The 26,236-nt window shown below is 41.0% G+C and overlaps 1 protein-coding gene across 6 annotated transcripts in view; it reads left to right on the top strand.

Annotated features, from left to right (window-relative positions):
• The window catches only part of APP (amyloid beta precursor protein), a 285,398-nt gene that overhangs the window by 139,536 nt on the left and 119,626 nt on the right, over positions 1–26,236 (top strand). For all 6 annotated transcript variants that reach the window (XM_017956499.2, XM_017956498.2, XM_009202408.3 and 3 more), the window contains exon 6: positions 9,957–10,159. In XM_017956499.2, the coding sequence (XP_017811988.1) occupies positions 9,957–10,159 (203 nt within the window). The remainder of the gene's footprint in view (positions 1–9,956; positions 10,160–26,236) is intronic.

Below are 26,236 nucleotides of genomic sequence, written 5' to 3'. Positions count from 1 at the left end.
GCATATTCTGCCATTGAGGGTCAGCGGTGCAGATGTGTCTGTTTTCTCGAAGGAATGGGGCTCCACTTGCAAGTCTGGGGCAGGACAAGGTATTGCTGCATTTTGGGGAGTGTGCTAGAAGGAGGAACAGAGTTTGTTGTTTTTGCTTCCTGATATGGACTGGCTGTGTCTCCATTCAAATACCAACTTGAATTGTATCTCCCAGAATTCCCACATGTTGTGGGAGGGACCCAAGGGAAGGTCATTGAATCATGGCGGCTGATCTTTTCTGTGCTGTTCTCATGATAATGAAAAAGTCTCACGAGATCTCATGGGTTTATCAGGGGTTTCTGCTTTTGCTTCTTCCTCGTTTTTCTCTTGCTGCCACCATATAAGAAATGCCTTTCACCTCCCGCCATGATTCTGAGGCCTCCCCAGCCATGTGGAACTGTGATTCCGATTACACCTTTTTCTCCCCAGTCTTGGGTATGTCTTCATCAGCAGCGTGAAAACGGACTGATACACTTCCTTAACAAAACCACTTATTTTTTCACAAAAAAAGAGGGGGAGAAGCCCAGAAGCATGCAGCTTTCTCTTTTTTCTAAGGAATAGGTCTTCACAAAGTGCTCCCAAAAGAAAAGGACCAGGATTTTCTATTGCTTTGTGGCCTTCCTAGAGTGCTTTGTAGCCATTTTGGACACAGACCACCTATAGCTGTATATTAGTTCTCATGTGTGTGGACACAGTGGAAGGGGATGCCAGGCACACAGTTCTTGCTGCCTTGACACCTTTTCAGGGCATTGTCTCTTACTACCTTCTGTAGAAACTGCAACAGCCCAGCCAACTACCAGCCCCAGCCCACCCCCTAGCTTTGCTGCTTTCATTTTCTCCATAACACTTGTCACTTTGTAATGTTCTACTGTAACATTGTTGTTTTGGTTTTCTTACATCTCTCTCTCCCTGTAGAATGTAAATGCCAGGAAGGGAGGGGATTTTGTCTGCTTTATTCTCTGCACCATCCCCAGACTCCAGAGCAGGCCCTGGAACTCAAATATTTGTTAGACAGCCAAAGGTCATATACTTCTAACTCTCCACCCAAAATATATATGGATCACCCATCCTTAGTAGCAGCTAGACCTTTGGAAATGAGGAATTTGCTCGTTCACAGTTTTCTGGCCTAGCATCTGATTAACCAAACTTTTTCACATATCAAGAATTTAAAATGACTCCAAAACTTTTTATGACCTTAGGTGCTTCTCCTTAATTCTAGTTGGTTCATAAAGCTGTCAGGACAGTAATCTGCTTTTGATAATATATGGCTTTTCTTGCCTCCAGGATAGCCTTTAAAAAAGCAATTTAGCCTTTTGCTATAATTATATTCCAAATTTAAGTCTTGTCAGAATATCGTTTTCCCCCTTTAAACATACTTTTTATGATGCCGGGATATTTTAAAGAAAAGTTGAGACAGGAAGAATATTTAAGATGTCAGTGTGTGTCTCTAAAATCTAAGAACATTTTTCTACAGAGTCCAGATGATACCGTCTCACCCACAAAGTTAACATAATTTTTGAATACCATTGGATACCATGTCCATATTCAGATTCTCCCTGAGTTCCAGAAAGGTCCTTCACAGGTTTTGCATATCACATCCTATCCGGCACCAGAGCCAGCATCTTACATCCTTAATTCTTAGGATTCAGAATAGCACCTTTTTTTTTTTTTTTTTTGAGACAGAGTCTCACTCTGTCTCCCAGGCTGGAGTGCAGTGGCACGATCTTGGCTCACTACAACCTCCGCCCCTGGGTTCATGTCATTCTCCTGCCTCAGCCTCCCGAGTAGCTGGGACTACAGGCCCCCGCTACCACGCCCGGCTAATTTTTTTTGTATTTTTAGTAGAGTATTTTTGTATTTTCACCATGTTGGCCAGGGTGGTCTCCATCTCCTGACCTTGTGATCCGCCTGCCTCAGCCTCCCAAAGTGCTGAGATTACAGGCGTGAGCCACCATGCCCTGCCCCAGAATAGCACTTTTTATATCCTGACACTGACTTGTTGAAGAAGCTGTACCAGTTTTCCTATAAACTGTCCACTCCTTGGATTCGTCTTAGATCATGTCCTAGGGGTATTGTTTAGATTGTTGCTCTGTTGGTAGGATATTCATCTTACCCTAAGCGTGTACTGAGATAGCAGAGTAAAGAGAGATTGTCTTTTAAAGGTTCTACCCAGGAACTGCTAGTTTACACAAAAGCTTGCCTTTAGTGCTTCTCAGATCTCTTTTCTTGTTTCAGTAATTTTTTTTTTAAGAAATTCACTAATTCACCAACATAAACGGGGCAGGGTTCACAGGAGCATGTGTTAAGAGAAGTTGGTTTGACTTTAAAGGGTCATTTTTACAATCTGTATTTAGACTTTACAGGTCACATACATTCTCTGTCACGTATTGCTGTCATTTTTTGTTTTTACCCCCTTTCTTTTATTTTTATAATCCTTTAAAAAATGCAAAGCCCACCCTTAGCTCACAGGATGTCCAAGAACAAGTTGCGGGCTGTAGTTTGCCAACACCTGCTCTGTGCCACTGCTGATTTGCCATTCTTGGAGCCCTCTTTTTGTTCTTGTCAGCCAATTCCCTTTCAGGTGCTCAGGTTTCCCTCCCTCCTGTCACCGGGCCTTTGCACATGCTCTGCCCTCCCTGCCTGGTGGAGAGCTATCTTTAGCCTCTGGACTTCATTCACTTTGGACCTTCTTTGGGTCACATTTCAGTCATGCCTCACTGGACACCTGGAATCTGGTTAGCACTCACTCTTTCTTTTGAGTCTCCTAGCTATATGTAATTGTTATCAGAGCAGTAATTTTACATGTATACAGGTGCTGAGGTCAGTGTCTGGCCTTTTGGCTACTTGCCTTGTGAGCTACCCTTGCTTTCCAGTGTATCCCTAGCTCCTGGCCCAGTGTCCAGCCTCCCAGCTTCCATTCGTGTTTTCCCTAGAGGCCACTCTGTACCCAGCAGCCAGAGACATCATTGCAACTTACATCTCATTGAGTCATTCCAGTTGCTATAAGAAATATGACCTTACTGGGTAACACTATGCCTGTCCGTCTCCTCCACCAGATCTTATACTTTCTCCCTCATCTGCTACTCCCTAAGCTCAGTGGCCCTTTGTTGTTTTTGCTGAACGTGCTAAGCTCTTCCTCATTCCTGGGACTTTGCACTTGCTCTTACCTCTGCCTCAACCATTTATGCACCTTCTTGGTTTTGCCATACTCGACTTCAGCATTTTCAGTTCACATGACTCTTCCATGGGGCCCTTTCCTGACCACCCTGTTTGAAATGCTACCCATCTCCAGCACACATCTATCATAGTCATTCATGAACAATTAGCCCCATTTCCTTTCTCTGTAGTACTTTTCCATAATTTTTTTTTTTCTTGCTTATATTACACCTCCCCAACTAACAGATAGATTCCAAGAAATTGAGTGCTTTATCTTCACTTGTGTAGCCTCAGTGCCTGGAATAGTACTGGCACGTGGTAAAGCACAGTGAATATTGTCGATTGAATTACTAGGGGTTGGCTTAGAGAGGTACTTAATGGAATGACTCAATGGATGAATGAATGAATGCATTGCCACTTTTTTGCTCATTATCATCAATCTGTACATACGCCTTTCAACTCAAATATTTATCCATTGGCTAAAGAAAAAAATACCTGAATACCCTTGTCTCTGCAGTTTACCCTTCCTCACTGTTAAAACTCAGTGCCTGTGTAAAATTTCATTGTATTTTATTTACTTGTTATTCCACTTGTGCATTATGTGGATATTCCTGCCTCATCCCCACAGCCACCTATCACTTCCGGCCAGCTCAGATGCCTCTGGCTCACAAAAATCACTTCTCTGTTGAATTTCTAAAGCGTTTAATCTGCAGTATGGCTGTTAGTCATACAGCAGTTAGTGTGGATTCTCTCAGCCACAATAAGTATTCATTAAATGTGTAAGAATGATGATATAACCTAATTTCAGATCAAGGTTGTGATTTATAGCTCATTCTTAATCAGCTGAGTCATGACTTTATTTATTTATGTATTATGAGACAGAGTCTCACTCTGTCACCCAGGCTGGAGTGCAGTGGTGTGATCTGGGCTCACTGCAGCTTCTGCCTCCTGAGTTCAAGTGATTCTCCTGCCTCAGTCTCCTGAGTAGCTGGGATTACAGGCATGCATCCCCACTCCCAGCTAATTTTTTGTATTTTTAGTAGAGAGAGAGTTTCCCTATGTTGGCCAGGCTGGTCTCAAACTCCTGGATCCAAGTGATCCGCCTGCCTCGCCCCACAATGTGCTGGGATTACAGGCGTGAGCCACCTCCTCAGGCCTGAGGCATGAATTTTTGGTAGTCCAGTCGTGTGGTTATCTTCCTAAAGCTTGAGGCCTTAAACTCAGGGCCCCAGGTGGGCTTCTGAACCCTCTGCAAGAAATGCCTTTAGCTGCAAGTAACAGGAAACGCTTTTCAACCTTTTTACTGATTTATTTAGAGAAAAGTACACATAACAGGTAATAACAACTATTCAACGTTTTAAGACCACACAACTGGATAGCCAGCATCCAGACCAGAACACAGAGCCTTGCTGGCCCCTAGAATCCTCTCTCCTGACCCCTGCCAGTCACTGGCCTTTCCCCTGAGCTCTATTTGCCTGGAGTTTGCTTGTTTTCATATTTAATTCAAATGGAATTAGGTGATGTGTCCTCTTGTGTTTTGCTTCTAACAGTGCCTTTATGTGGGAGAAGTACTGGCTTTTTCTTACTTTGCCCTCCCTCCCCTGAAACATCTTCCTAATTTAATAGGAGTGATTTCAGAAACTGCTTTCCTTTGGGACAAACTGACTTATCCAGCCATTTGTACCTTCCAGTTTAGACTCTGGCAGTTTGAAGAGCTGAGGCAGCGAGGAGAACCATCTGTTTATCTTCTTGAAAAAACGGCTGTATTTTCTCTCTCTTCCTGTCTCTGGGAGCCTCTAGACTCTTTTTTCCCGTTTTCATATCCACACAGGAAGAGTCTGAACCTCTTCCTGCCGAGCCTTCCCCTGGTTGGTTGCATTTCGGGAACCGACATTGGTTGTCTTCCCTCTTCCCTCATCAGTGCAGTAGTTTAGATCTCATGATTGTCCACAGTCACGTAACCATGAGAATCAGAGCTCTCTATCCCTGTCATTTCCTCCCTGTTTATCTATAGCGGGAAGAAAAAAGTCCATCTTAATAGAGACTGTGAAAGAATAAATACAGACTTTATTGTTTTAGAGCAGTTTTAGTTTTACAGCAAAATTAGGCAGAAGGTTCAGAGATTCTCCCATATACTCCCCGTTCATACACATGCACAGCCTCTCCCCTTATCAGCATCCCCCTTAGAGCGATTTGTTATAATCAGTGAACCTACATTGATACCATCATTTTCACCCAAAGTCCATAGTTTACATTAACATTCTCTCAGCGTTGTTTATTCTGTGAGTTTGGACAACTGTATAAGACATGTACTCACCATTATAGTGTCATACAGAGTGCTTTTACTATGGCCCAAAACCGCTGCGTTCCTCCTGTTCGACCCTCTCTTCCCTTTAACCTTTCCAAGCCACTGATCTTTTACTGTCTGTATAATTTTACCATTTCTAGAATGTCACATGGCTTTCTTAGAAAATATAAATGGTGACTTCTTTGGCATGACTTTAATAAACAAATGAAAATTGGTGTGAGAATCAAAATCTTTCACTCTCTAAAGGGACAATCAGGTGGCACCTGCACGTGGAATTATATCAAAGTCAGCTTTTATTTAGAAACAGAAGGAGAGTCATCTTTGTGATGTCATTTCTCCTTCACCCAAGTAAAATCTCGCATGCTGACACATAAAATTTTATCATGAGTGATTTATTTCCTCGGAGTAATGTCCCTTTGACCTTATTAAATTCAGACGCTCTGGGGATGGTCAGCATTTTCACGTGGTTCCCTCATTCTGTAAAAGTGTTTCTTATTGGTGTTTAAAAGCTGTGAAAGCCCCCCACTATAAATTGATAGCCATTGAAGTCTGCGAATGTGGTATGAATATTCCACTATGTTCCCAAGTGTTTATTTTATTGTGAGTTGTTAGTTGATTGCTTGTAAGGAAATTGTTTTATGATGCTCAGCTTTGTGTTTCCACAAACTGCTCCTTCCTTGCAACGTCTTAAACTGTGATGGATCAGCTTTTCAAAACAAGTCCACAGGACAACAGTCTGTCTGGCATTTGAAGAAGTGGTGGAAAAGTCATTTTTTTCCTTTCAGTGTTTCTAGCTATTCATGAAAACTGCAGTTAAAAGTTGTGATACTGTGTTTGTCATTCTTTGGGAAGATGCAGCATTATTCAAAGGAAACCATGTGCTCTTGTTTTAAATAGTGTCCAGATGAGTAATTGAATTCATGGACGTCTAAATTTCATTCCAGAAATCAAAGCTGTGGTAATAAGAACTTGGACCTGAGTTCTCTTAGGCCAAATAATTTAATTCCTTAGCCAGTTGAACTATTTATTACATGTCTCTGTTTCTGGTTATTATGCCAGTAAATTGCTCAGGCCGATGCAGGGATGGATGATGGGCATGTAATTCACTCTTTTTCACGGCTAGACACATACCAGAATGCAGATCACACTAAACAGCTGTTTTTACAAACATGGTTTCTATTCAGAGCTTTAAGAGCCACATCCAACTAATAACAAAGAAGCCTGGAAGAGGAACCTGGGGATACCAGGATCATGTTTTCACCATCCCACCTGGAAACACGGTGCTATTCTAACCCTGGATCGTACACTTGGACATCGTCATTCCAGTCATGGTTCAAGATCACGTGTATACATCATGATTTAAAGAGAATACTGGTTTGATTTTTCTTGCTGACTTTCCCTGAATTTTCCACTTAAATTGGAAAACAGCGCCAGTGCCCGTGATTTGATGGAATAAGTAAGAGATCTCAAACACAGTCAATTAACTGATGACATGCATTAGGTCATCTTTCTTTGATTCACTAGTAATACAACATTGACATCCTATAGAAAAATGCAGAGGCAATATACTGAGTAAAGCTTAGGGCAGCTGAGCAACTGTTAAGTGTAGGATTCTTTTGAAGTGTTGCCCCAAGTAGTAAAGTTTTGTGCAATAATTTGGGCAGTCAAAAAAAAAATCTCGGTTGTTTCCACCTCATTTATTTCTACGAGGAGATAAAGGCTTCCAGCATCTGATTTTCAATGCCTGTATTTTCTGTTTCTCTGTTCTCCTATTTCTTCCTGGTCTTGTGGAAATGTTACAGTAACTGATTAGGATTTTCTCTGTATTGACACTTCATTTATTAGCATATGAATACTTTGCTATTAATAAATTGTTCTGCTTAATCAGTTTCTTTTTATTCTTTAGCCACATGTTTTCAACTTCTTCAGATGTCATCACTTAATATCCTTTCATCATATTTAGTCAGAGTTAGAAAGGCGCTCCACTTAGGGGTCATACACATTTTTTTGGAACTTTTACAAACGCCCTTTATACTATTCTTGTATCCTATGTAATGACAGTCACGTGTTCCGTGGGGGGTCATACACATCTTTATACAACTTGTATAACACATGCTTTAAATGCTGAGTTAATCAGAGAATTCCTGCCATTGATGGATTCATCTCTGTAAGTATCTTTCCCTTTCACTCTGAGTAAAACTGCTTGTGGTGGTCCTGCCAGACTTTGAAAGCCTTTCAGGTTTGTGGAGGAGTCTTCCTTTCTGTTGTCGTAGATCATGGCATCATAGTGTTTGTTTGTCTCACGTGTTGGAATCTGATTTCCTACATGATGCTTTGCTCTCACTACAAGTCCAACGCCTCATGTGGCTGATAGAAACACCCGGGTTCCTATCACTTTTCTCAATGATGAGCTTCTCCTCCTTGGCCAGAATCAACTCTGTGGTAATAATTCCCTTCTGCTCTCTCTCTCTCTCTCTCTCTCTCTCTCTCTCTCAGTCTCTCTCTCTCTCTTTCTCCCTCTCCCTCTCTTTCCTATAGGGATATTATAATGCCAGCATAGCAGCTTTTAATTCTATTACTATGGTACTTCTCAAATAGACCTGTGGCAGCTGCCCCGGAGAAGTTGAAATCACATGCCACATCTTGGTCTTTCTCCTGTATTGGTTTTGTGATCTGATCAAGGACATCGATTCCTCTAGTCCCACTAGGTGGTATATAATAGGTTTTTACTATTTGATACTTCCTGTTCTTATCTTCATTTATCTTCTTTCAAATACTGTCAACTATGCCTGCCTTGGCAGGTACATGATTTCCACAAGATTTCCTAACAGGCCTTTTAAATTTTGTTCTAGACATGCCCTTCTTTCGCCATCCAAATTTGCTAATTTTTTACACACTATGGTGCATCAGCATGTAAGTGTTTAATACCATAAATATTATTTCTGATCCTCTTCCCAGTTTCACTGAGTTACTGGCTATCTCTTGCCATTATTCGCAGCATATTGCAGTAGATCTCAGAATATTATCCTCTGACCACCAGCATCAGTATCACCTGGGAATTTGAAATGCACATTCTCAGGCCCCACCAAGGCCTCATGATTCAGAAACTCTGGAGCTGCATTAGAAACTGCGCGTGGTACCTGGTGATCTATGTTGGTTTTTGTTTGTTTGTTTTTAAAGAGACGGTGTCTTTGTCTCCCTGGCTGGAATGCAGTGATGCAGTCATAGCTCACAGCAGCCTCGAACTCCTGGGCTCAAGCAGTCTTCCTGCCCCAGCCTTCTGAGTAGCTGGGACTACAGGTGCACACCACTATGCCTAGCTTTTTTTTTTTTTTTTTTAATTTTTGGAGACAGGATCTCACTGTGTGGCCTGGGCTGGTCTCAAAGTCCTGGCCTCAAGCTTTTTTCCTACCTCAGCCTTCCACAGTGCTGGGACCACCACACTTAGCAGGCATGAACCACCACACTTAGCAGGTGATCTGTGTTTCACTAAGCCTTCCAGGTGATTCTGATGCTCACTGAAATTTGAGAACCACTGAAGTATTTGGTATTCTGCAAAACATAAGCAATTAGCAAGCGTAGGGTGCGCAACTAAATAGTTTCAGCAGGCATCCCTGTCCACAGGGCATTGCAGATTGACAGTTTCACCTTCCACCTCTGTGTCCAGTTTAAGTTCTCAATTGCAGTTTGTAAACCAATTTGCACCAGCACATACTGAGTATCTGCTACCGTGCAGTGTGTTGCGGCTCTTGTATGTACACTATGAGAAGTAATTCCTGTAATACAGCAAACTCAGTTTTGGTGTCCTCCCCGCCCCCCCGCTGCCACTTTTTATGATGGACTGCATTTTTCAAAGCAGTTTTAGGTTTACAAAGAATTTGAGCAGAAAGTACAAAGAGTTCCCTCTACCTCTCATTTCCCCACCCCCCCACAATTTCCCTTAGATTAACATTTTGCCTTAGTATGGTACATTTGAACCAATTTTGATACATTATTATTAACCAGTGTTCCTGTTTTAACATGGGAGGGGCTTTTTGTGTAGTACAGTCTATTGGTTTTGACAGATGCATAATGCTGTGTATCTATTATTACTTATGACAGTATTGTACAGAGTAGTTTCTAAAAATCCTCTCTACTCCACCTATTCAGTCCCTTCCCCACTCTCCCTGAACCACTGGCAACCGCTGATCTTTTTATTTTCTCCGTAATTTTGCCTTTTCCAGAATGTCCTATGGTTAGACTCATGGCATCCCCTTTTAGCAACTGCAGAAACTAAGAACTGTGCCCAAGGATAAAAATGTTTGCAGACCCACTGAGCTGGGATTTATACTTAGACCTGCTGGCTTTAAGTTTTGGGTGTGTTTCTTCTCAAATTGCCGAACTTCCATGCGGACGATTTTCTTTTCCTTCCCCGAAATTGGTTTAATTGACTTTTTTCTGTTGTTTGTGTTTGCCCTCACAGTGAAGACAAAGTAGTAGAAGTAGCAGAGGAGGAAGAAGTGGCCGAGGTGGAAGAAGAAGAAGCCGATGATGACGAGGACGATGAGGATGGTGATGAGGTAGAGGAAGAGGCTGAGGAACCCTACGAAGAAGCCACAGAGAGAACCACCAGCATCGCCACCACCACCACCACCACCACGGAGTCTGTGGAAGAGGTGGTTCGAGGTAATCCACTGTTTGCTTGGATTCCCCCATCCCCAAGGTAAAGAAAGTGCAATACCAGAGTTTGAAATAGCCACCCGAGCACCACTGCCTACCCTAATCAAAAACATTTTGTTTTTCAAAAGGATTCTTATGCTTGTTGAAATTTTTTTGGTTTAACAAGCAAACAATTTCAAATAATGTGAAATCTTTATTATACAGTTTGTTTTGTACCTTGTATATGCTACTTGGCAAATCCCAAGTGATTCTGCTAGACTCCACCCAACCAGGTGGTCATCTAATTTGACAAACACTGAGTTAGGTGATTCGTTGGTTTGTGTTTGTTACATGATATTGTCTGTTACCACCTAGACTATGAGCTCCTTGAGGGTAAGGACTTGATTTTACTCAGTATTGCACAGAGTGCCTGGCTTGTAGTTTTGATAAATCATAGTCGAGTGAGTAGTTGTGATTATATTTCATTGAAAAAGGAGATTTGGGCCAGGCACAGTGCCTCAGACCTGTAATCCCAGGACTTTGGGAGGCTGAGGCAGGCGGATCACCTGAGACCAGGAGGTTGAGACCAGCCTGGACAACATGGTGAAACCCCATCTCTACTAAAAATGCAAAAATGAGCCGGGCATGGTGGCAGGCACCTGTAATCCCAGCTACTTGGGAGGCTGAGACAGGAGAATTGCTTGAACCCAGGAGGTGGAGGTTGCAGTGAGCTGAGATCGTGCCACTGCACTCCAGCCTGGGTGACAGCAAGATTCTGTCTCAAAAAAAAAAAGAGTATCACATTATTTTATGCTATGAAATTTAACTGAGGTGATTTGTGTGGAGATTACATTGTTATATTGGGGAGTATGACAGTGCTTTCTTCAAGAGGTAAATATAATATTAATGTCTTAGACTTTGTCTATTGAATTACTGTTTGTGTTGCAAATATTGTGAACTAAAAGAACTAAAAGTCGTTACTTGTCTCCATGAAATAAAAACAAACATTCAGTTGATATTAAATGACCAAATGTTACAGAAACAAGTAAACTGTTGGACTGAGTTCCTTAAAGAGTATGCATTTGTTCCTTAAAGAGTTCTGCCTTTTGTATCTGCCATTTACTTGGCAGATAGTAAAAGATGCTTCTAGAGCTAGATTGAATATGTACTTACTGAATTTTAATGTATTGCAAATGCTTGCAAAGCTCACCCACAAATGTTACGGCATTTACAAAAAGTGGCTTTCTCTCACTTTTTACTAAAGTTTAATGATTTCAGATTTATTGTTCTATTGGAGCTTAACATGGGCTACTTTGTCTGCCTCAACTATATTCATAGTTGTCTCTGTAGTATTTTCTTCCCTTTGTTGCATTTTTTACAACCTTATTAAGATGTAATTTACATATAAGATTCATTTGTTTTTAAGTATATAAATCAGTGGCTTTAGGAAATTTGCCAAGCTGTGCAGCTATCACCATAATCTAATCTTAGAACATTTTCATCACTCCAGTAAGATCACACATACTCATTCCCAGTGAAGCCCTCTACTCACCTCTAGCCCCAAGCAACAACGAATCCACTTTCTGTCTCTATAGTTTTTGAACCATTATTATAAGTGGGATCATATAATATATGGTCTTTTGTGTCCGACTTCTTTCAGTTAACACAGTATTTTTGAGGTTCTGCATTTCTTTAACTTGTAGCTTTTAAAATTGAGACTATTCTGAATTAAGCAGGGTTAGCTTAAAATTTATTGAAAGTTTTACATGTTCTTTAAAAAAAAGAACATAGAATGCAAGATGGATTGTTTAACTTTACCATGCCCTACTTAATGGCAGACAGTTTCTCACTCATTTTAGCACATAAGTAAATGTGCTAGTAAATGCACATTTTGTTTGAACCACCATTTTTCAAACACTCAAACATCCTTTCTCAGAATGTTTTTCATACACCTGTTAGGGCCAACTGTGGCAGATCTGGTCAAATGAACTTGTTAGCCTGATGCCTGTAGCAGGGAGGGACAGCTTTTCAGGGCTTCTTTTCTTGAAACCTAAATGAAGTGTGAATACAAATTCCAGCAGCTAGTATCCTGCAGTGGGACTGAAGTCCGTGTGATCTCCATGAAGCTAGCTGTTTATATAACAGTTAGCGTCCATTTACTGAATATTAGATTTGGAGCACCTGCTTGGCACAAGCCATTTCGCGAGGCTGCTTGGAATGGATGAGCACACATAGGCCAGCTGACCCTGGTGGATGTTAAAATCTCACAGGAAATAGAAGTCAAAGAAATACAAAGCCATCTGTGTTGTAAGAAATACGAACACAGAACCTACTTCCAAGAGTAAGAGGGAACTTCTGGACTGATCAGAGAAGGTTCCATGGAGAGCCTGGCATTTGAACTAGAGCCAAAAGTGTGGGTGGGTAGTGTGTCTACCAATGGATTTTGCTGTAGAGTCGTCAGGAGTAGCAAAACAAATATGGCGCCATGGAAAGGCATATTCGACAGACAGGATTGGTCCAGTTTAAGCTGGAGCAGATGTCTTTTAGGTTGGGACCAAAATATAGAGACCTTCAGTGCCAGGCTGGCAAGGATGGGCATTAACTGCAGGTGATTAATTAACAAATAAATATTAATTCAGAACCTACTGTGCACTGCAGGTTTTTCCAGTAGACAATAAAGAGATTTTGTTTCGTTGTTACTACTGTTGAGGTAACAGGTGAACAAGGAGTGACATCAGTTATGCAGTACAGTGAGAGGATGCCACATCAACTTAGGCCCATGTTCTAGAACAAGACAATTCTCTTGAGGTAAAGTGGTCTCATTATTGTCTGCATTAGTCCAGTTCTTTTTGCTTGAGCTTTACAGGTAGCATTATTTGATATTAAGTCGAAACATAGAGGGACGTAGATGTTGTGTTATTTCCTGTAGAAAGACGAAGGCAGTTAAAAGAATTTCGTAAACAAAACACTCCAGGCTAAAGGCAAAAAAGAAATGAACCTTAAAAAATAACAAGTTAATAATGTTGTTGGCAAGAAGAGCAATAAAAGCAACCTTCTGAAAGCAAGATACCTGGTCATTGAGAGGTACCAACTGTTAATGCCCCAGAAACAGAATCTTTAATGCAAGTCCATTCATTCCACCTCAAACTCCTGAACGAAAGCTCTAATTGAGGCAAGTCTTCCTGGGAAAGTCGGCCTAACAGAAACATGTTATGGTCTGTTGTGCCCATGTGAGATAGTTTTTTGTACTTGTAGCTAATTCCAATAAAGAAGTAGATGTTTTTAGAGGGTAACATTAAAGGAATCAGCAGCAAAGAGTCCTTTTCCTCCTCCTCATTGTTACAAAAGGTGATTTGTGGTTCTTCCCTAATTGAGGGCAGTGGCGATGCCATAGGTGATGACTCATTTCTTAAAACTCTAATTATAAGTAGCTTGCTTCTGTGTTCAACGTAAAAATGAGAAGTGACTTGCAAATATGAGATAGTGCAGGGAGGCTTACCATCTTGTTTTCACTGTTAGTGTTTCAGTACCCAGAAGAAAATGTGATTTACAGCCATCCTTTCTAAGAAAATTGTTTCATCATTACCAACATATTGCTGCTGATACCAGTCCTTCATGTGCTTCATAAAAAACTCAATAGTTTCAAAACCATTACAATGTGAAAGAAATGGAGGGAAGAAAAAGAAGACATTTTCAGCATAGTCATAAACTTCTCTGCCATTTTGTGTTAGAATCGATGATACCCAAATGAGAAGATGTCTGTTCTCTGTTACTGATTCCAGTAGAATAAAAGTATTGTTTAAAAGTCAGCACATCCGCTGCACTCCAGCCTGGGCAACAGAGTGGGAGCCTGTCTCAAAAAAATAAAAATAAAATAAAAGTGAGCACACGATTGCAAGATCTATCCAGTTCGGGGGGTTCATTGTCATCTTTGGTTGTTAAAAAAAAAAAAAACTTGGATAGTGTTGGTTATTGGTCTAATGGAATAAGCCATTAGCGATTTGAGTAAAACAGTGGTATATTCAGACACTTGCTCCTAATTTTCTGTTCTTTGAGAAGGATTGTACTTCAGAAACCCAAGTTACTAGGGTAGTCTTGATTGAGGCATAAATTCTAAACTCTGATTGAATATGGGTATTGTAATAAATGGCACAGTCTTTTATTTAATCTAGCCAATTGTGCCTGTCCAGAGGAACTGGTCATTTTTTCCTTATGTTCACTTATTCAGCAAACATTCATTGTACCCCTGCTGATGGCTAGGCTCTTTGCTAGTGTGAAAGGCATCACGGGGGCAGAGCAGATAGCATTTTACCTCCCGGGAGACGAGCAGATTTTGGAACCCTTTGTTGCAGATATAGATTTTCAGACTCACCATTCCTCTTGCCCTTTCTTTTTTATCTTTTTTTTCTTTTTTTTTTTTTTTTTTTTTTGACACGGTGTCTTGCTATGTTGCCTAGGCTGGATTCAAACTCCTGGGTTCAAGCGTCAGCCTCCCGAGTAGCGGAGAGAACAGGCCCCCTGTGCTTCAAAGCAGTGATTCTGTCTTTAAACCTTGTAACTATGCTGTGTGGTGGAAATTTTACTTCCCCATTTAAAGCCAAGATCTCTAAGGCCAAGAAAAAAAATTTTTTTAATTGCCCCAGGCTGGGCGCGGGTGGCTCACGCCTGTAATCCCAGCACTTTGGGAGGCAGAAGCGGGTGGATCACGAGGTCAGGAGATCAAGACCATCCTGGCTAACACGGTGAAACCCCATCTGTACTAAAAATACAAAAAATTAGTCGGGCATGTTGACATGCGCCTGTAATCCTAGCTACTCGGCAGGCTGAGGCGGGAGAATCGCTTGAACCTGGGAGGCAGGGGTTGCAGTGAGCCGAGATCATGCCACTGCACTCCAGCCTGGGTGACAGAGCAAGACTCTGTCTCAAGAAAAGGAAAAAATAAAGTAAGTTGCCCTGGGTCACGTAACTGGTTAAGTGATGAAATCAGAATTTGGACCCGGATAGGCCAGGATATTTCTGCTACACTCATGTCAAAATTACACTTTTTATTTTCTTTTTTTTTTTTTTTTTTTTTTGAGACGGAGTCTCGCTCTGACGCCCCGGCTGGAGTGCAGTGGCCGGATCTCAGCTCACTGCAAGCTCCGCCTCCCGGGTTCACGCCATTCTCCTGCCTCAGCCTCCCCAGTAGCTGGGACTACAGGCGCCCGCCACCTCGCCCGGCTAATTTTTCGTATTTTTTAGTAGAGACGGGGTTTCACCATGTTAACCAGGATGGTCTCGATCTCCTGACCTCGTGATCTGCCCGTCTCGGCCTCCCAAAGTGCTGGGATTACAGGCTTGAGCCACCGTGCCCGGCCTACACTTTTTATTTTCTTTATAAATACACACAAATTCATTTCAACCTGTGTTCCCTTGTAGATGCATATTCCTTTGATATAGGCATATATTCATATATTATTTTACACTGTGCATTTCTGAACTTTTAGAATTTTTACTTAAATTAAAGTGATTAGGCTGGTGCTGTGGCTCACGCCTATAATCCCAGCACTTTGGAAGGCTGAGGTGGGCAGATCACCTGAGGTCAGGAGTTAGAGACCAGCTTGGCCAACATGGTGAAACCCCATCTCCACTAAAACTACAAAAAAATTAGCTAGGCATGGTGGCGCATGCCTGTAATCCCAGCTATTCAGGAGGCCAAGGCAGGAGAATCATTTGGACCCGGTACGCAGAGATTGCAGTGAGCTGAGATCACGCCACTGCACTCCAGCCTGGCGACAAGAGCGAGACTCTGTCTCAAAAAAAAAAAAGTGATCGGGGCCCACAAATAAGAGTAATGATCAAAGGTCAGCAAATTGGGGCCAAAAATAGCCTGATTCCTGTTTTCTACACAAAAATTGTATTAGGACACAGTCAATCCCATTTGTTTACATATTGTCTATGGATGTTTTCATGCTTTGGAAGTAGAGTTGAGGGTTGCAAAAGAGATTGTGTTGCCTGCAGAACTGAAAACACTTACTATCTGTCCTTTTCAGTAAGCATTTGCTAACCCCTGATTCTCACCATAAGATGGTGACTGCGAAGTTCTATTTCACATACTGCCGTATCAAATTAATTTCTTTTGAGGTAGGTTTTTGTTTGTTTGTTTTTGGTTTTTGTTTTGTTTTGTTTTTGGTTAGAGACAGACTATAGTGTTTGAGAGAATTTTTATGACCTTGGGCGAGTTAAGTAACCTGTTTTTTATGTGTGTAGTATAGATGGTAATTTTATCTTGCATGTTTCTTGTGAGAATGACTTTAAGTAACCTATGTTAAACACTTACCATCGTGCCCAGTAAGTGTTCAGTTTCATTTACAGCTCAAGCTGTCCAGATTCAAATCTTTGCTCTACAAGCTACTAACTGTGTAAATTTGTATAAATCAAATAACCTTGAATCCTCATTGCCTCTCTTTGTAAAATAGGGATTAATAAGACCTATCCAATATTTAACTATTTTGTGAGGACTAAATTAATTTATAGGAAACACTTTGCACAGTTCCTGGTATACAGTAACTGCTCATTTAACCTCAGTTGTTCTCTTAGTTATTGTTATAATCATCATTCCGATCCTCCATTGCATTTGAAACATGAGCAAACTAATGTTTACTATTAATCAGGAATGTTAAAGGTAAACCAACAGATTGACTTTTAATTATAAAAGGCATAAATGCGACCTATCCATATCTATTGGTATAATAAAACTGATATTTATAGAGAACATTATGTTATGATTAACAGAAACAATTTCTTGCTTAAAATGGTTTTTTTTTTGTGAATATGTACTGTATATTGAAATATCTGCAGTTAAATTTTAAATCCAGCTGAAAATTGAATAAGATAGTATTAGATGCCACCACATTTCAAGGTAGAGTTTTATTGCTTGCAGGTATTTTAAACCTTGTGGGAGTTCTTCTATTAAGTGGACAGATAGAGACACTGATACAGATAACTCTTTAAGACCATCTCATGTGATGATAAAAGCTAAAAGGTTTGATCTCAATATTCTTGTATTGGGCTAAGTGATTGACCTTGGCAGAATTAAATTATTTTTCTTCTCCTTCTGGTGACCATTAATCTGGGAGAAGTATCATTTAAGGTACTGCTATACATTTCGACAATATCCACAAGGCACTTCTAGGTACCAGACATGGCATTGGTTGCTGGGGGCACAGAGATGGGAACAAAGTGGCTTGCTCAGGTTGCTTCTAGCCATATCTGCATAGGGATGAGTCTCTCAGGCCTGCCTAGGATGGAATTTTGGCAGCATGGAGAAGAGAAAGTGCTCGGTCTGGAACAAAAGTTTTCACCTACTAGATTGCAGAGAAGTTGGCATATCAGTAATTATAAAGGAAGAATAGGGATTTACTGGGTGATAGAGCACCAAATAGAATGAATGCAATACATACTTGAAGTAAATCATAGTGACTTGTATTGATCTCAAGGGGAGAAGAAACAAAGCTTAGCTTACTTCTCACGCCTCTGTTGTTACCTGTTTGTAATGGACATGACACTTACAAGGTATCCTATAATTCACTAATGGGATTTTTACTTATGATTCACATTTAACTCTCCACAAAGTTCCGGGTAAACTGTGAGCTTGACTTGCTGTGAACCCGAACATGAACTCACATACTTCAGTTGGAGGCCTCAGTAGCAGCATGCTGTACAAAAATGAAATTAAAGTTCCAGGGAGTATTTGGGAGCAGGGCAAAAGGGTAATGGTCCTCCTTTTACAGCAAGCATCAGGCCTTTACCTTTGTATTTTGAAGATGGAGAGGATGCACTTCTACTCCTGGCCCAGGCTGTAGCATCTTGCTAATGATGTCAAGAGAACCAGTGTCAGCACTGACCATAAATGTGACAGGTAACAGCCTGTTATTTTGTGCCCCATGTCATGGCAGCCATTGGTTCCAAGGTGTTTGATACACACTTTGATAGAGGCAGAGTGAAGCAGGACGTTGACAAGCATCTTTCCATGTAGTTTAATGGTCTCAATCTAGAAAGCCCACTCAGTTGCTTGAAGTGTGATGAGACTAAGGAATAGAGCCATATAGAAGTGTGTGTGAGAGAGAATTCAGTGGTTTAGTATATTCACAAAGATACGCATTTGACACCAGCCTGGGCAACATAGTGAGAACCTGGCTTTACCAATTAAAAAAAAAAAAAATAGAATAACAGAAGTAATCAGTAGAAGGTATTTTAATACAATTATATCTAGATTTATTAAAAATAAAATTGTAGTCCAATTTAATTAAAGGCCAGAAACTAGATTTTTAAAGAATAATAGTCTTTCTTATGTTTTTCCCCAATCGGTTGCTTAAAAAAAAAAAATATGCGGATGCCTCAGGCACAACAACTGTACTCAACTCAAGAATTTGCAATTAAGAGAAAAAAAAACCGAACCTAAAAGAAGAAATCCAGCAACTCAGAGGTTCAGGTTCATTTAAGCGTGCATACATTTTCACGGGCACACTTTTTTTGTTTTGTTTTGTTTTGTTTTGTTTTGTTTTGTTTTGTTTTGTTTTGGAGATGGAGTTTTTACTTGTCGCCCAGGCTGGGGTACAATGGCACGATCTTGGCTCACTGCAGCTTCTGCCTCCCAGGTTCAAGCGAGTCTCCTGTCTTAGCCTGCTGAGTAGCTGGGATTACAGGCGCACACCACCGTGCCTGGCTAACTTTTGTATTTTCAGTAGAGACAGGTTTTCACCATGTTGGCCAGGCTGGTCCTGAACTCCTGACCTCAGGTGATCCACCCGCCTTGGCCTCCTAAAGTGCTGGCATTACAGACGTGAGCCACTGCACCCAGCTGGGTACACCTTTTGTTCAGTTTTGTTTTGTTTTGTTGTTGACATGGAGTCTCACTCAGTCACCAAGGCTGGGGTGCAGTGGCATGATCTTGGCTCACTGCAACCTCCGTCTCCCGGGTTCAAGCAGTTCTCAATTCTCCTGCCTCAGCCTCCCAAGTAGCTGGGACTACAGGTGCATGCGACCACACCTGGCTAATTTTTGTATTTTTGGTAGAGATGGGTTTCACCATGTTGGCCAGACTGGTGTGGAACTCCTGACCTCAGGTGATTCACCCGCCTTGGCTTCCCAAAGTGCTTGGGTTACAGGGGTGAGCCACCACACCCAATCGGGCACAGGTTTTTAGCTAAGCCATACGTCTGATTAAGTAGAGTCAGATTCCTTGAGCAGGTAACAAAGCTGTGGATTTGAATGGAAGTCTTTAGTTCCCTTGTAGAAAAATCAGTTTCCAAAAGCAGAGTGGATTACAGCCTAACCATCTGCTGCTCTTAGCCTTGAACCATTTTGCCCTCCTGAAAATTCATCTTTGGTTTCCAACTACCTCTTCCAATATGCCTGACTTTTTGTGATTCTGTTAGTAGAAGAGTAAAAAGTCAAGGGGAGGCAAGAATGAATGAATCTCATATAAAAATGATGCTCAAGGGAACCCCTTAGTTTTCCAGACAGCAGCCCAAATTATAAACATCAAGAGACTTTTACAGTGTAAAAAAAATGTTTAAAGGCCAGGCATGGTATCTCACACCTATTATCCCAGCACTTTGGGAAGCTGAGGCAGGATGATCGCTTGAGCCCAGGGGTTTGCGAGCAGCCTGGGCACCATAGGGAGACAAAAAAAAAAAAAAATTGTTGTGCTGGCTGTGGTGTCACAGACTTATAGTCCCAGCTACTCGGGAGGCTGAGGTGGGAGGATCGCAGGAGCCCAGGTGAGGTCAATCCTGCAGTGAGCCGTGACCACACCACCACACTCCAGCTTGGGTGACAATGAGACCCTGTCAAAAAAAAAAAAAAAAAGGTTAAGGCAGAAGAAACGTTAAAGTGGTAAGACTATTCAGGTGTTTTAACTGTGAGGGTAGGATTGCCTCTTTCTTAAATTTATATATGTTCTTACTGGGTATAATTTCTAGACAGAATATGCATGTATCACAGAATATGGATGGCAATTTTATATTGCTTGCACGTGACTTTAGGTTCTTGATGTTTCATGATAGGAGCAAAGAAAGGTCTTGCTTGCCAATTCCTATGATTGCATCTGTTCTGGAAATTTACTAGCATTTGTTACCCAGGATTTCTGAAGTGCTAGTGACTGCTGCCCAGTAATATTGATGGGCAAAATTACTAAAACGCATCACAAATCCTTCTGGTGTTTGCTTGGGCCATGGCAGGGTTTCTGGACCTCAGTACCATTGATATTTTGGGCCAGATAATTGTTGCGGATGATTGTTCTGTGCATTGTAGGATGTTTAGCTGCATCACTAGCCTCTACTCAATGCCAGTAGCACCCCCAAGTTGTGACAATCAAAAATGTCCCCTGGGAGGGAGTAGGGGATAGACTCTCTCTGGTTGCAAAACACTGGGCTATGGTGTTGAGATCTGCAGTGATGAGCGGCTTTAAATATGTGAACAGAAGGTCGGGCGTGGTGGCTCACGCCTGTAACCCCAGCACTTTGGGAGGCTGAGGTAGGCGGATCACTTGAGGTCAGGAGTTTGAGACCAACCTGGCCAACACAGTGAAACCCCGTCTCTACTAAAAATATAAAAATTAGCTGGGCATGATGGCGGGTGCCTATAATCCCAGCTACTCGGGAGGCTGAGGCAAGAAAAATCACTTGAACCTGGGAGGTGGAGGTTGCGGTGAGCCGAGATCATGCCACTACACTCCCTGGGCAGACAGAGTGAGATGCCGTCTCAAAAATAAATAAATAAAGATAAAAAAGTGAACGGAGAAATACCCGTGCAATACTATGTCTCATCTCCCCCTCCCTCCTCACAGACGGAGTCTCGCTCTGTGGCCCAGGCTGGAGTGCAGCCCACTGCAATCTCCGCCTCCAGGGTTCAAACGATTCTCCTGCCTCTGTCCCCCGAGTAGCTGGGATTATAGGCGTGTCTCACCGAGACCAGCTAAGTTTTGTGTGTTTTTGTGGTTGTTTTGTGTTTTTTTTTTCTTTGATATGGAGTCTCACTCTGTCACCCAGACTGGAGTGCAATGACACAGTCTTGGCTCACAGCAACCTCTGCCGCCCGGGTTCAAGCGATTCTCCTGCCTCAGCCTCTGGAGTAGCTGGGATTACAGGCACCTGCCAACTGCACCCGGCTAATTTTTTTTTTAATAGTTTTAGTAGAGACGGGGTTTCACCATGTTGGCCAGGCTGATCTTGAACTCCTGACCTCAAGCGATCCGTCCGTCTCGGCCTCCCAAAGTGCTGGGATTACAGGCATGAGCCACCAAGCCTGGCTGGTCTCATTTTAATGTCAGCTCTAACTTCTATATCACTGCTTTGCACATTGTAGATAACCAGTGAACATTTTTTATTGTACAAGAACAAGTAAAATAAACAAAAATATGCCAAAGCAAATACGATAAATACACATTTAGTAAGGTAAAAACAAGTATTTGATAAAATGTGTCATGTAGTCTAGTAGCTTTATTTAGACACAGAAAACAACATAAAATGTTGACTTGAAACATTGCGTATGCATATTTACCATGTAGACAGTGAGATAGGGAGGTAAACCGCCTTCCTAGTTTTTTTTTTTCTTTTTTTTTTGGTTCAAAAGGAATTCACTCTCCCCTTGTCCACTGTTACAAAATAGCAAATGGTGATTGGCATCTGTGCTGTAACCAGGGACACTGCTGTTCCCAGCTGGAGTCTGTGGGTTCTTTGCTTGCTAGGGATTGTGACAAGAAGCCAGTTAACATGGAGAGGTGGACATGCTCAGTCTTCCCCAGAGAAGGTCATAAAACAGCAGGACCATCCTTCTAACACATGACCTACATCTAGAGGCGTTCTTTCTTTCTTTTTTTTTCCCCTTTGGGTTTTTGTTTGTTTGTTTGTTTGTTTTTGGTTTTTTATTTTTCTGGGGTTTTTTTTGTTGTTGTTGTTTGTTTTTTGTTTTGAGACGGAGTCTTGCTCTGTCGCCCAGGCTGGAGTGCAGTGGCCGGATCTCAGCTCACTGCAAGCTCCGCCTCCCGGGTTCACGCCATTCTCCTGCCTCAGCCTCCCGAGTAGCTGGGACTACAGGCGCCCGCCACCGCGCCCGGCTAGTTTTTTGTATTTTTTTTTTTAGTAGAGACGGGGTTTCACCGTGTCAGCCAGGATGGTCTCGATCTCCTGACCTCGTGATCTGCCCGTCTCGGCCTCCCAAAGTGCTGAGATTACAGGCTTGAGCCACCGTGCCCGGCCATTTTTCTGGTTTTTTGAGACAGAGTCTCGCTCTGTCGCCCAGGCTGGAGCGCAGTGGTGCTATCTCGGCTCACTGCAAGCTCCACCTCCCGGGTTCACGCCTTTCTGCTGCCTCAGCCTCCCGAGTAGCTGGGACTACAGGCGCCTTCCACCACGCACGGCTAATTTTTTGTATTTTTGTTAGAGACAGGATTTCACCGTGTTAGCCAGGATGGTCTCAGTCTTCTGACCTCGTGAGCCACCGCTCCTGGCCTTTTTTTTTTTTTTTTTTTTTAAACCGGAACAGAAATACCATCTATTTGTTTCTTTACAGAGAAGTGGTATAAGGAAGTATGTTCTGGCCGGGCACGGTGGCTCATGCTGTAATCCCAGCACTTTCGGAGGCCGAGGCGGGTGGATCACCTGAGGTCAGGAGTTCAAGACCAGCCTGGCCAACCTGGCGTGGTGGCACACGCCTGTAGTCCCAGCTACTTGGGAGGCTGAAGCAGGAGAATCGCTTGAACCCCGGAGGTGGAGGTTGCAGTGAGGCGAGTTCGCTCCATTGCACTCCAGCCTGGGTGACAGAACGAGACTCATCTCAAAAAAAAAAAAGAAGTATATTCTAAGCCCTTGAATTGATCTTGGCTTTCTTCATTATTTTTACAAGTAAAAATAAAAACTTTGATATTTCTGATGTTCTGAGATATTATAGGAATGATACTACTTGGATTCAGCTTTCTGAGAAGCCTGGTATTTTCATAGTCTTAATATGAGTAAGAGAATTATGATCTTGGTACTGGATCTAAGGCAGAGGTATTGAAGCTGTTTTAATATTGCTTGAGATAGGACAGAACTTCAGAGTAAAATAAATTTGTATAGACAATCTGTTCAATCTGTTTGAATTAAGTTGTTGAGATGTATATTTGAATCTTAAGACTACTAATTTATGTTGTATCTGTCTTTTACCAAATATATGTGTACTTCTTTTAATAAGCCAAAACATATGCAACTTTTACTAATTCTTCCCCAGTGGTTCTTTTGGAAAATGATTAAATCTTGTGTCTCACATTTTGACATATCTATTGCATTTAAAAGATAAGGTCGATCATGCTGCTTCTCAAACTGAGATATCCATTTGAGTTACCCGAGGCCCTTGGAAAACAATCGTTGTGAGTCTGCATGGGGGCCTGAGTCCCAGGTGGTGTTGACTCTGCTGGTGCACAGATCTATTTTGAGTAGTAGACTCTAGTAGTGTCTCCTGCCTTCCATATGGTGCGATTTGCGGCATTGAGACAGGAAATAAGAAACTGAAAAGGAAAACCATTCTTACCTTTGGTGTTATTGTTCTTGGTATATTACAGATACCAACAAGTGTGAGTGAATCCTGAGACATCTACCTACTGAGCTTTTCTTTCCTCAAATTCACAACTCAAGACCAAGGAGATTGAAAAACTCTTACAGTTTCCCTGCATGTTTTCACTTGTGCCCCTATTTCCTGTCATTAACATGGTAGTGTAGTCAACTCCTGCTATCCTATAAAAGCTAATTATTACAGTATAGAGGAATTTTGTAAGCCATAGCCATTAGTAGCTTGAAATACCAATAGTGGGAGTATTTATACCATGGCAATTGGCATACACTATAACTCAAGAGTGTTCTATTTTTCTAGACAGTGCCAGTTTCCCAGCATACTCCTGTCTCTTATTCAGCAAGAAAAAGAACTTCCCCCTTTTTTTCCAATACAGGACATGATATCCCGAGTTTTGAGCTTCTTGTTAGTAGTGTGTTGAACACTAACCACGCAGCTCAGCGAAGAGCAAGTTTATTCCCATAACAAACAGGAAACAAAGATTGAGGAAAAACCATAGCGGTACCCTTTTGTGAATGTTCCTTAACACTGTCACAGGAGTCCTGATTAGTCTAAATACTTTACAAGTAAATCTCCCTCCTTCAGGTGGCACTTTATAAACAATCTTTCATCATGGAGAGATGAGAATTGGGTCAGGTATAATTAGAATGACAGATGTATTGGCTAGCCTTAGAGAATTAACGCAATTCAGTAAAAAGGCTAGCCAACTGCGGATATCTTCTAGAGACTTCCGTGACAAATTAACACCCATCATCTTGTACTGAAGCAGTGCTTTCATTAACATGCGCAGCTGTTTGCATCATCTTTGTTTGTATTTCAATCCATATTTGGAGCTTAAGTGAGATTTGTCATAAGACTTCAGTTCAAGCTTGCTTGCCTAATTTCACATGCTTCTATTTAGTAAAATATGATTACTAGGTCATAAATATTTGATAATTTATTGCCTTATTAGAGTAATTTTCTAAACATGTTTTTTGATGACTGCTTGCTACTATGTACAAGAACACGATAAATGTTCTTTTCTATTGAAAGTACATGGTTCCAGAATTGGGAAAAACATGTTCTTAAAAAATAACCAGTTTTCTAGTGTGTTGACTTTTAAAAATTTTTCAATAGAATCAAATGCAAATATTGTCTACTTATTTTTCAACAAAATACACGTTTGATTTTAATAACAGGCTCATTAAATGTCATTAAATGTCACCGTATAGTAATACTTAGAATTGCAGCAGTAACTTAGGCTAAAAAAGTAAAGTTGTTATAAACTACATTGCCTTTTTCATTGTTAATGGATTAAGTGATTAGACAGACATATGTGTTAATTATATAAACATTTATATAAATATGTAAATTGTATATTGTATATAATATATAAATTATATTTATAAATTATAAAGTTTATTTGAAATATTTAAGTTCTGTATACTTAGTGGATTTTAATACTTATGTCCTTGTTTTCATTTTATTCCACTGTTACGTTAAGGAAGTAACTTATTACATAAATAAATTATATTTGCCTTATATTTGCCCTTTTTACTCTACTTAAAATTGGACAAAAAGAGTTCAAGATATAGAATTTCTCTCAGAAAGGAGAAATATTTTTATTATGCGAAGTTTAAGTAGATATTCTTGTAGAATATGGAGAAAATAATGCTATAAAATGTTGCCTTTTTAAAAAACTTCAGAAAATATAGTTCTCTCTGAATAACTCTAATTTGATTGTGGCTGCTTTCCCAAAATTTGTAAATTTAAAATGTATACATTACATGTAATATAGTTTTATTTCACATACATTCCAGTAGGCTGAGAATACTTGAAATTCAATGATTAAAAACGAAATAATAATAACCAGCTTTACTTTATTCTAAAATATATCTTTACTGGTTTATTAAAAACAACTTATTTAGGCCGGGAGCGGTGACTGACACCTGTAATTCCAGAACTTTGGGAGGCTGAGGCAGGTGGATCACCTGAGGGTCGGGAGTTCAAGACCAGCGTGACCAACATGGAGACACCCCGTCTCTACTAAAAATACAAAATTAGCCAGGTGTGGTGGCGCATGCCTGTAATCCCAGCTACTCGGGAGGCTGAGGCAGGAGAATCGTTTGAACCTGAGGGCCGGAGGTTGCAGTGAGCCGAGATCGCGCCATTGCACTCCAGCCTGGGCAACAAGTGCGAAACTCTGTCTCAAAAAAAAAAAAAAACAAATTATTTGCTAATGTTTTAACTTTGCTTCGTAAGAAGGCATTGTAATTATCGTACATTTGAAAAGTGGAGATTTTCTCCCCATACTGGTTGCCAGTTTCACAACTGTGTTCATTCTAAATTTCTTAAAACATGTAAAATTAGCTTTCTAACCTTGGTTGTCCACAATTTCAGTCCAATTTGAAATACCTATTCAGAACTAATTTTTTGTGATTGAGCATTATTTTTTAAACAGTGAATTTCATAATCATTTTATATAATCCAGGGAGCTCTGGCTTAGTTCTGTGTTATTTTCTATTATATTGATTT

This window comes from Papio anubis, chromosome 4, assembly GCF_008728515.1.
Source record: "Papio anubis isolate 15944 chromosome 4, Panubis1.0, whole genome shotgun sequence".
Lineage (NCBI taxonomy): Eukaryota > Metazoa > Chordata > Mammalia > Primates > Cercopithecidae > Papio > Papio anubis.
The sequence above is the reverse complement of the archived record's forward strand: the minus strand, read 5'-3'. Positions and strand labels throughout refer to the sequence as shown.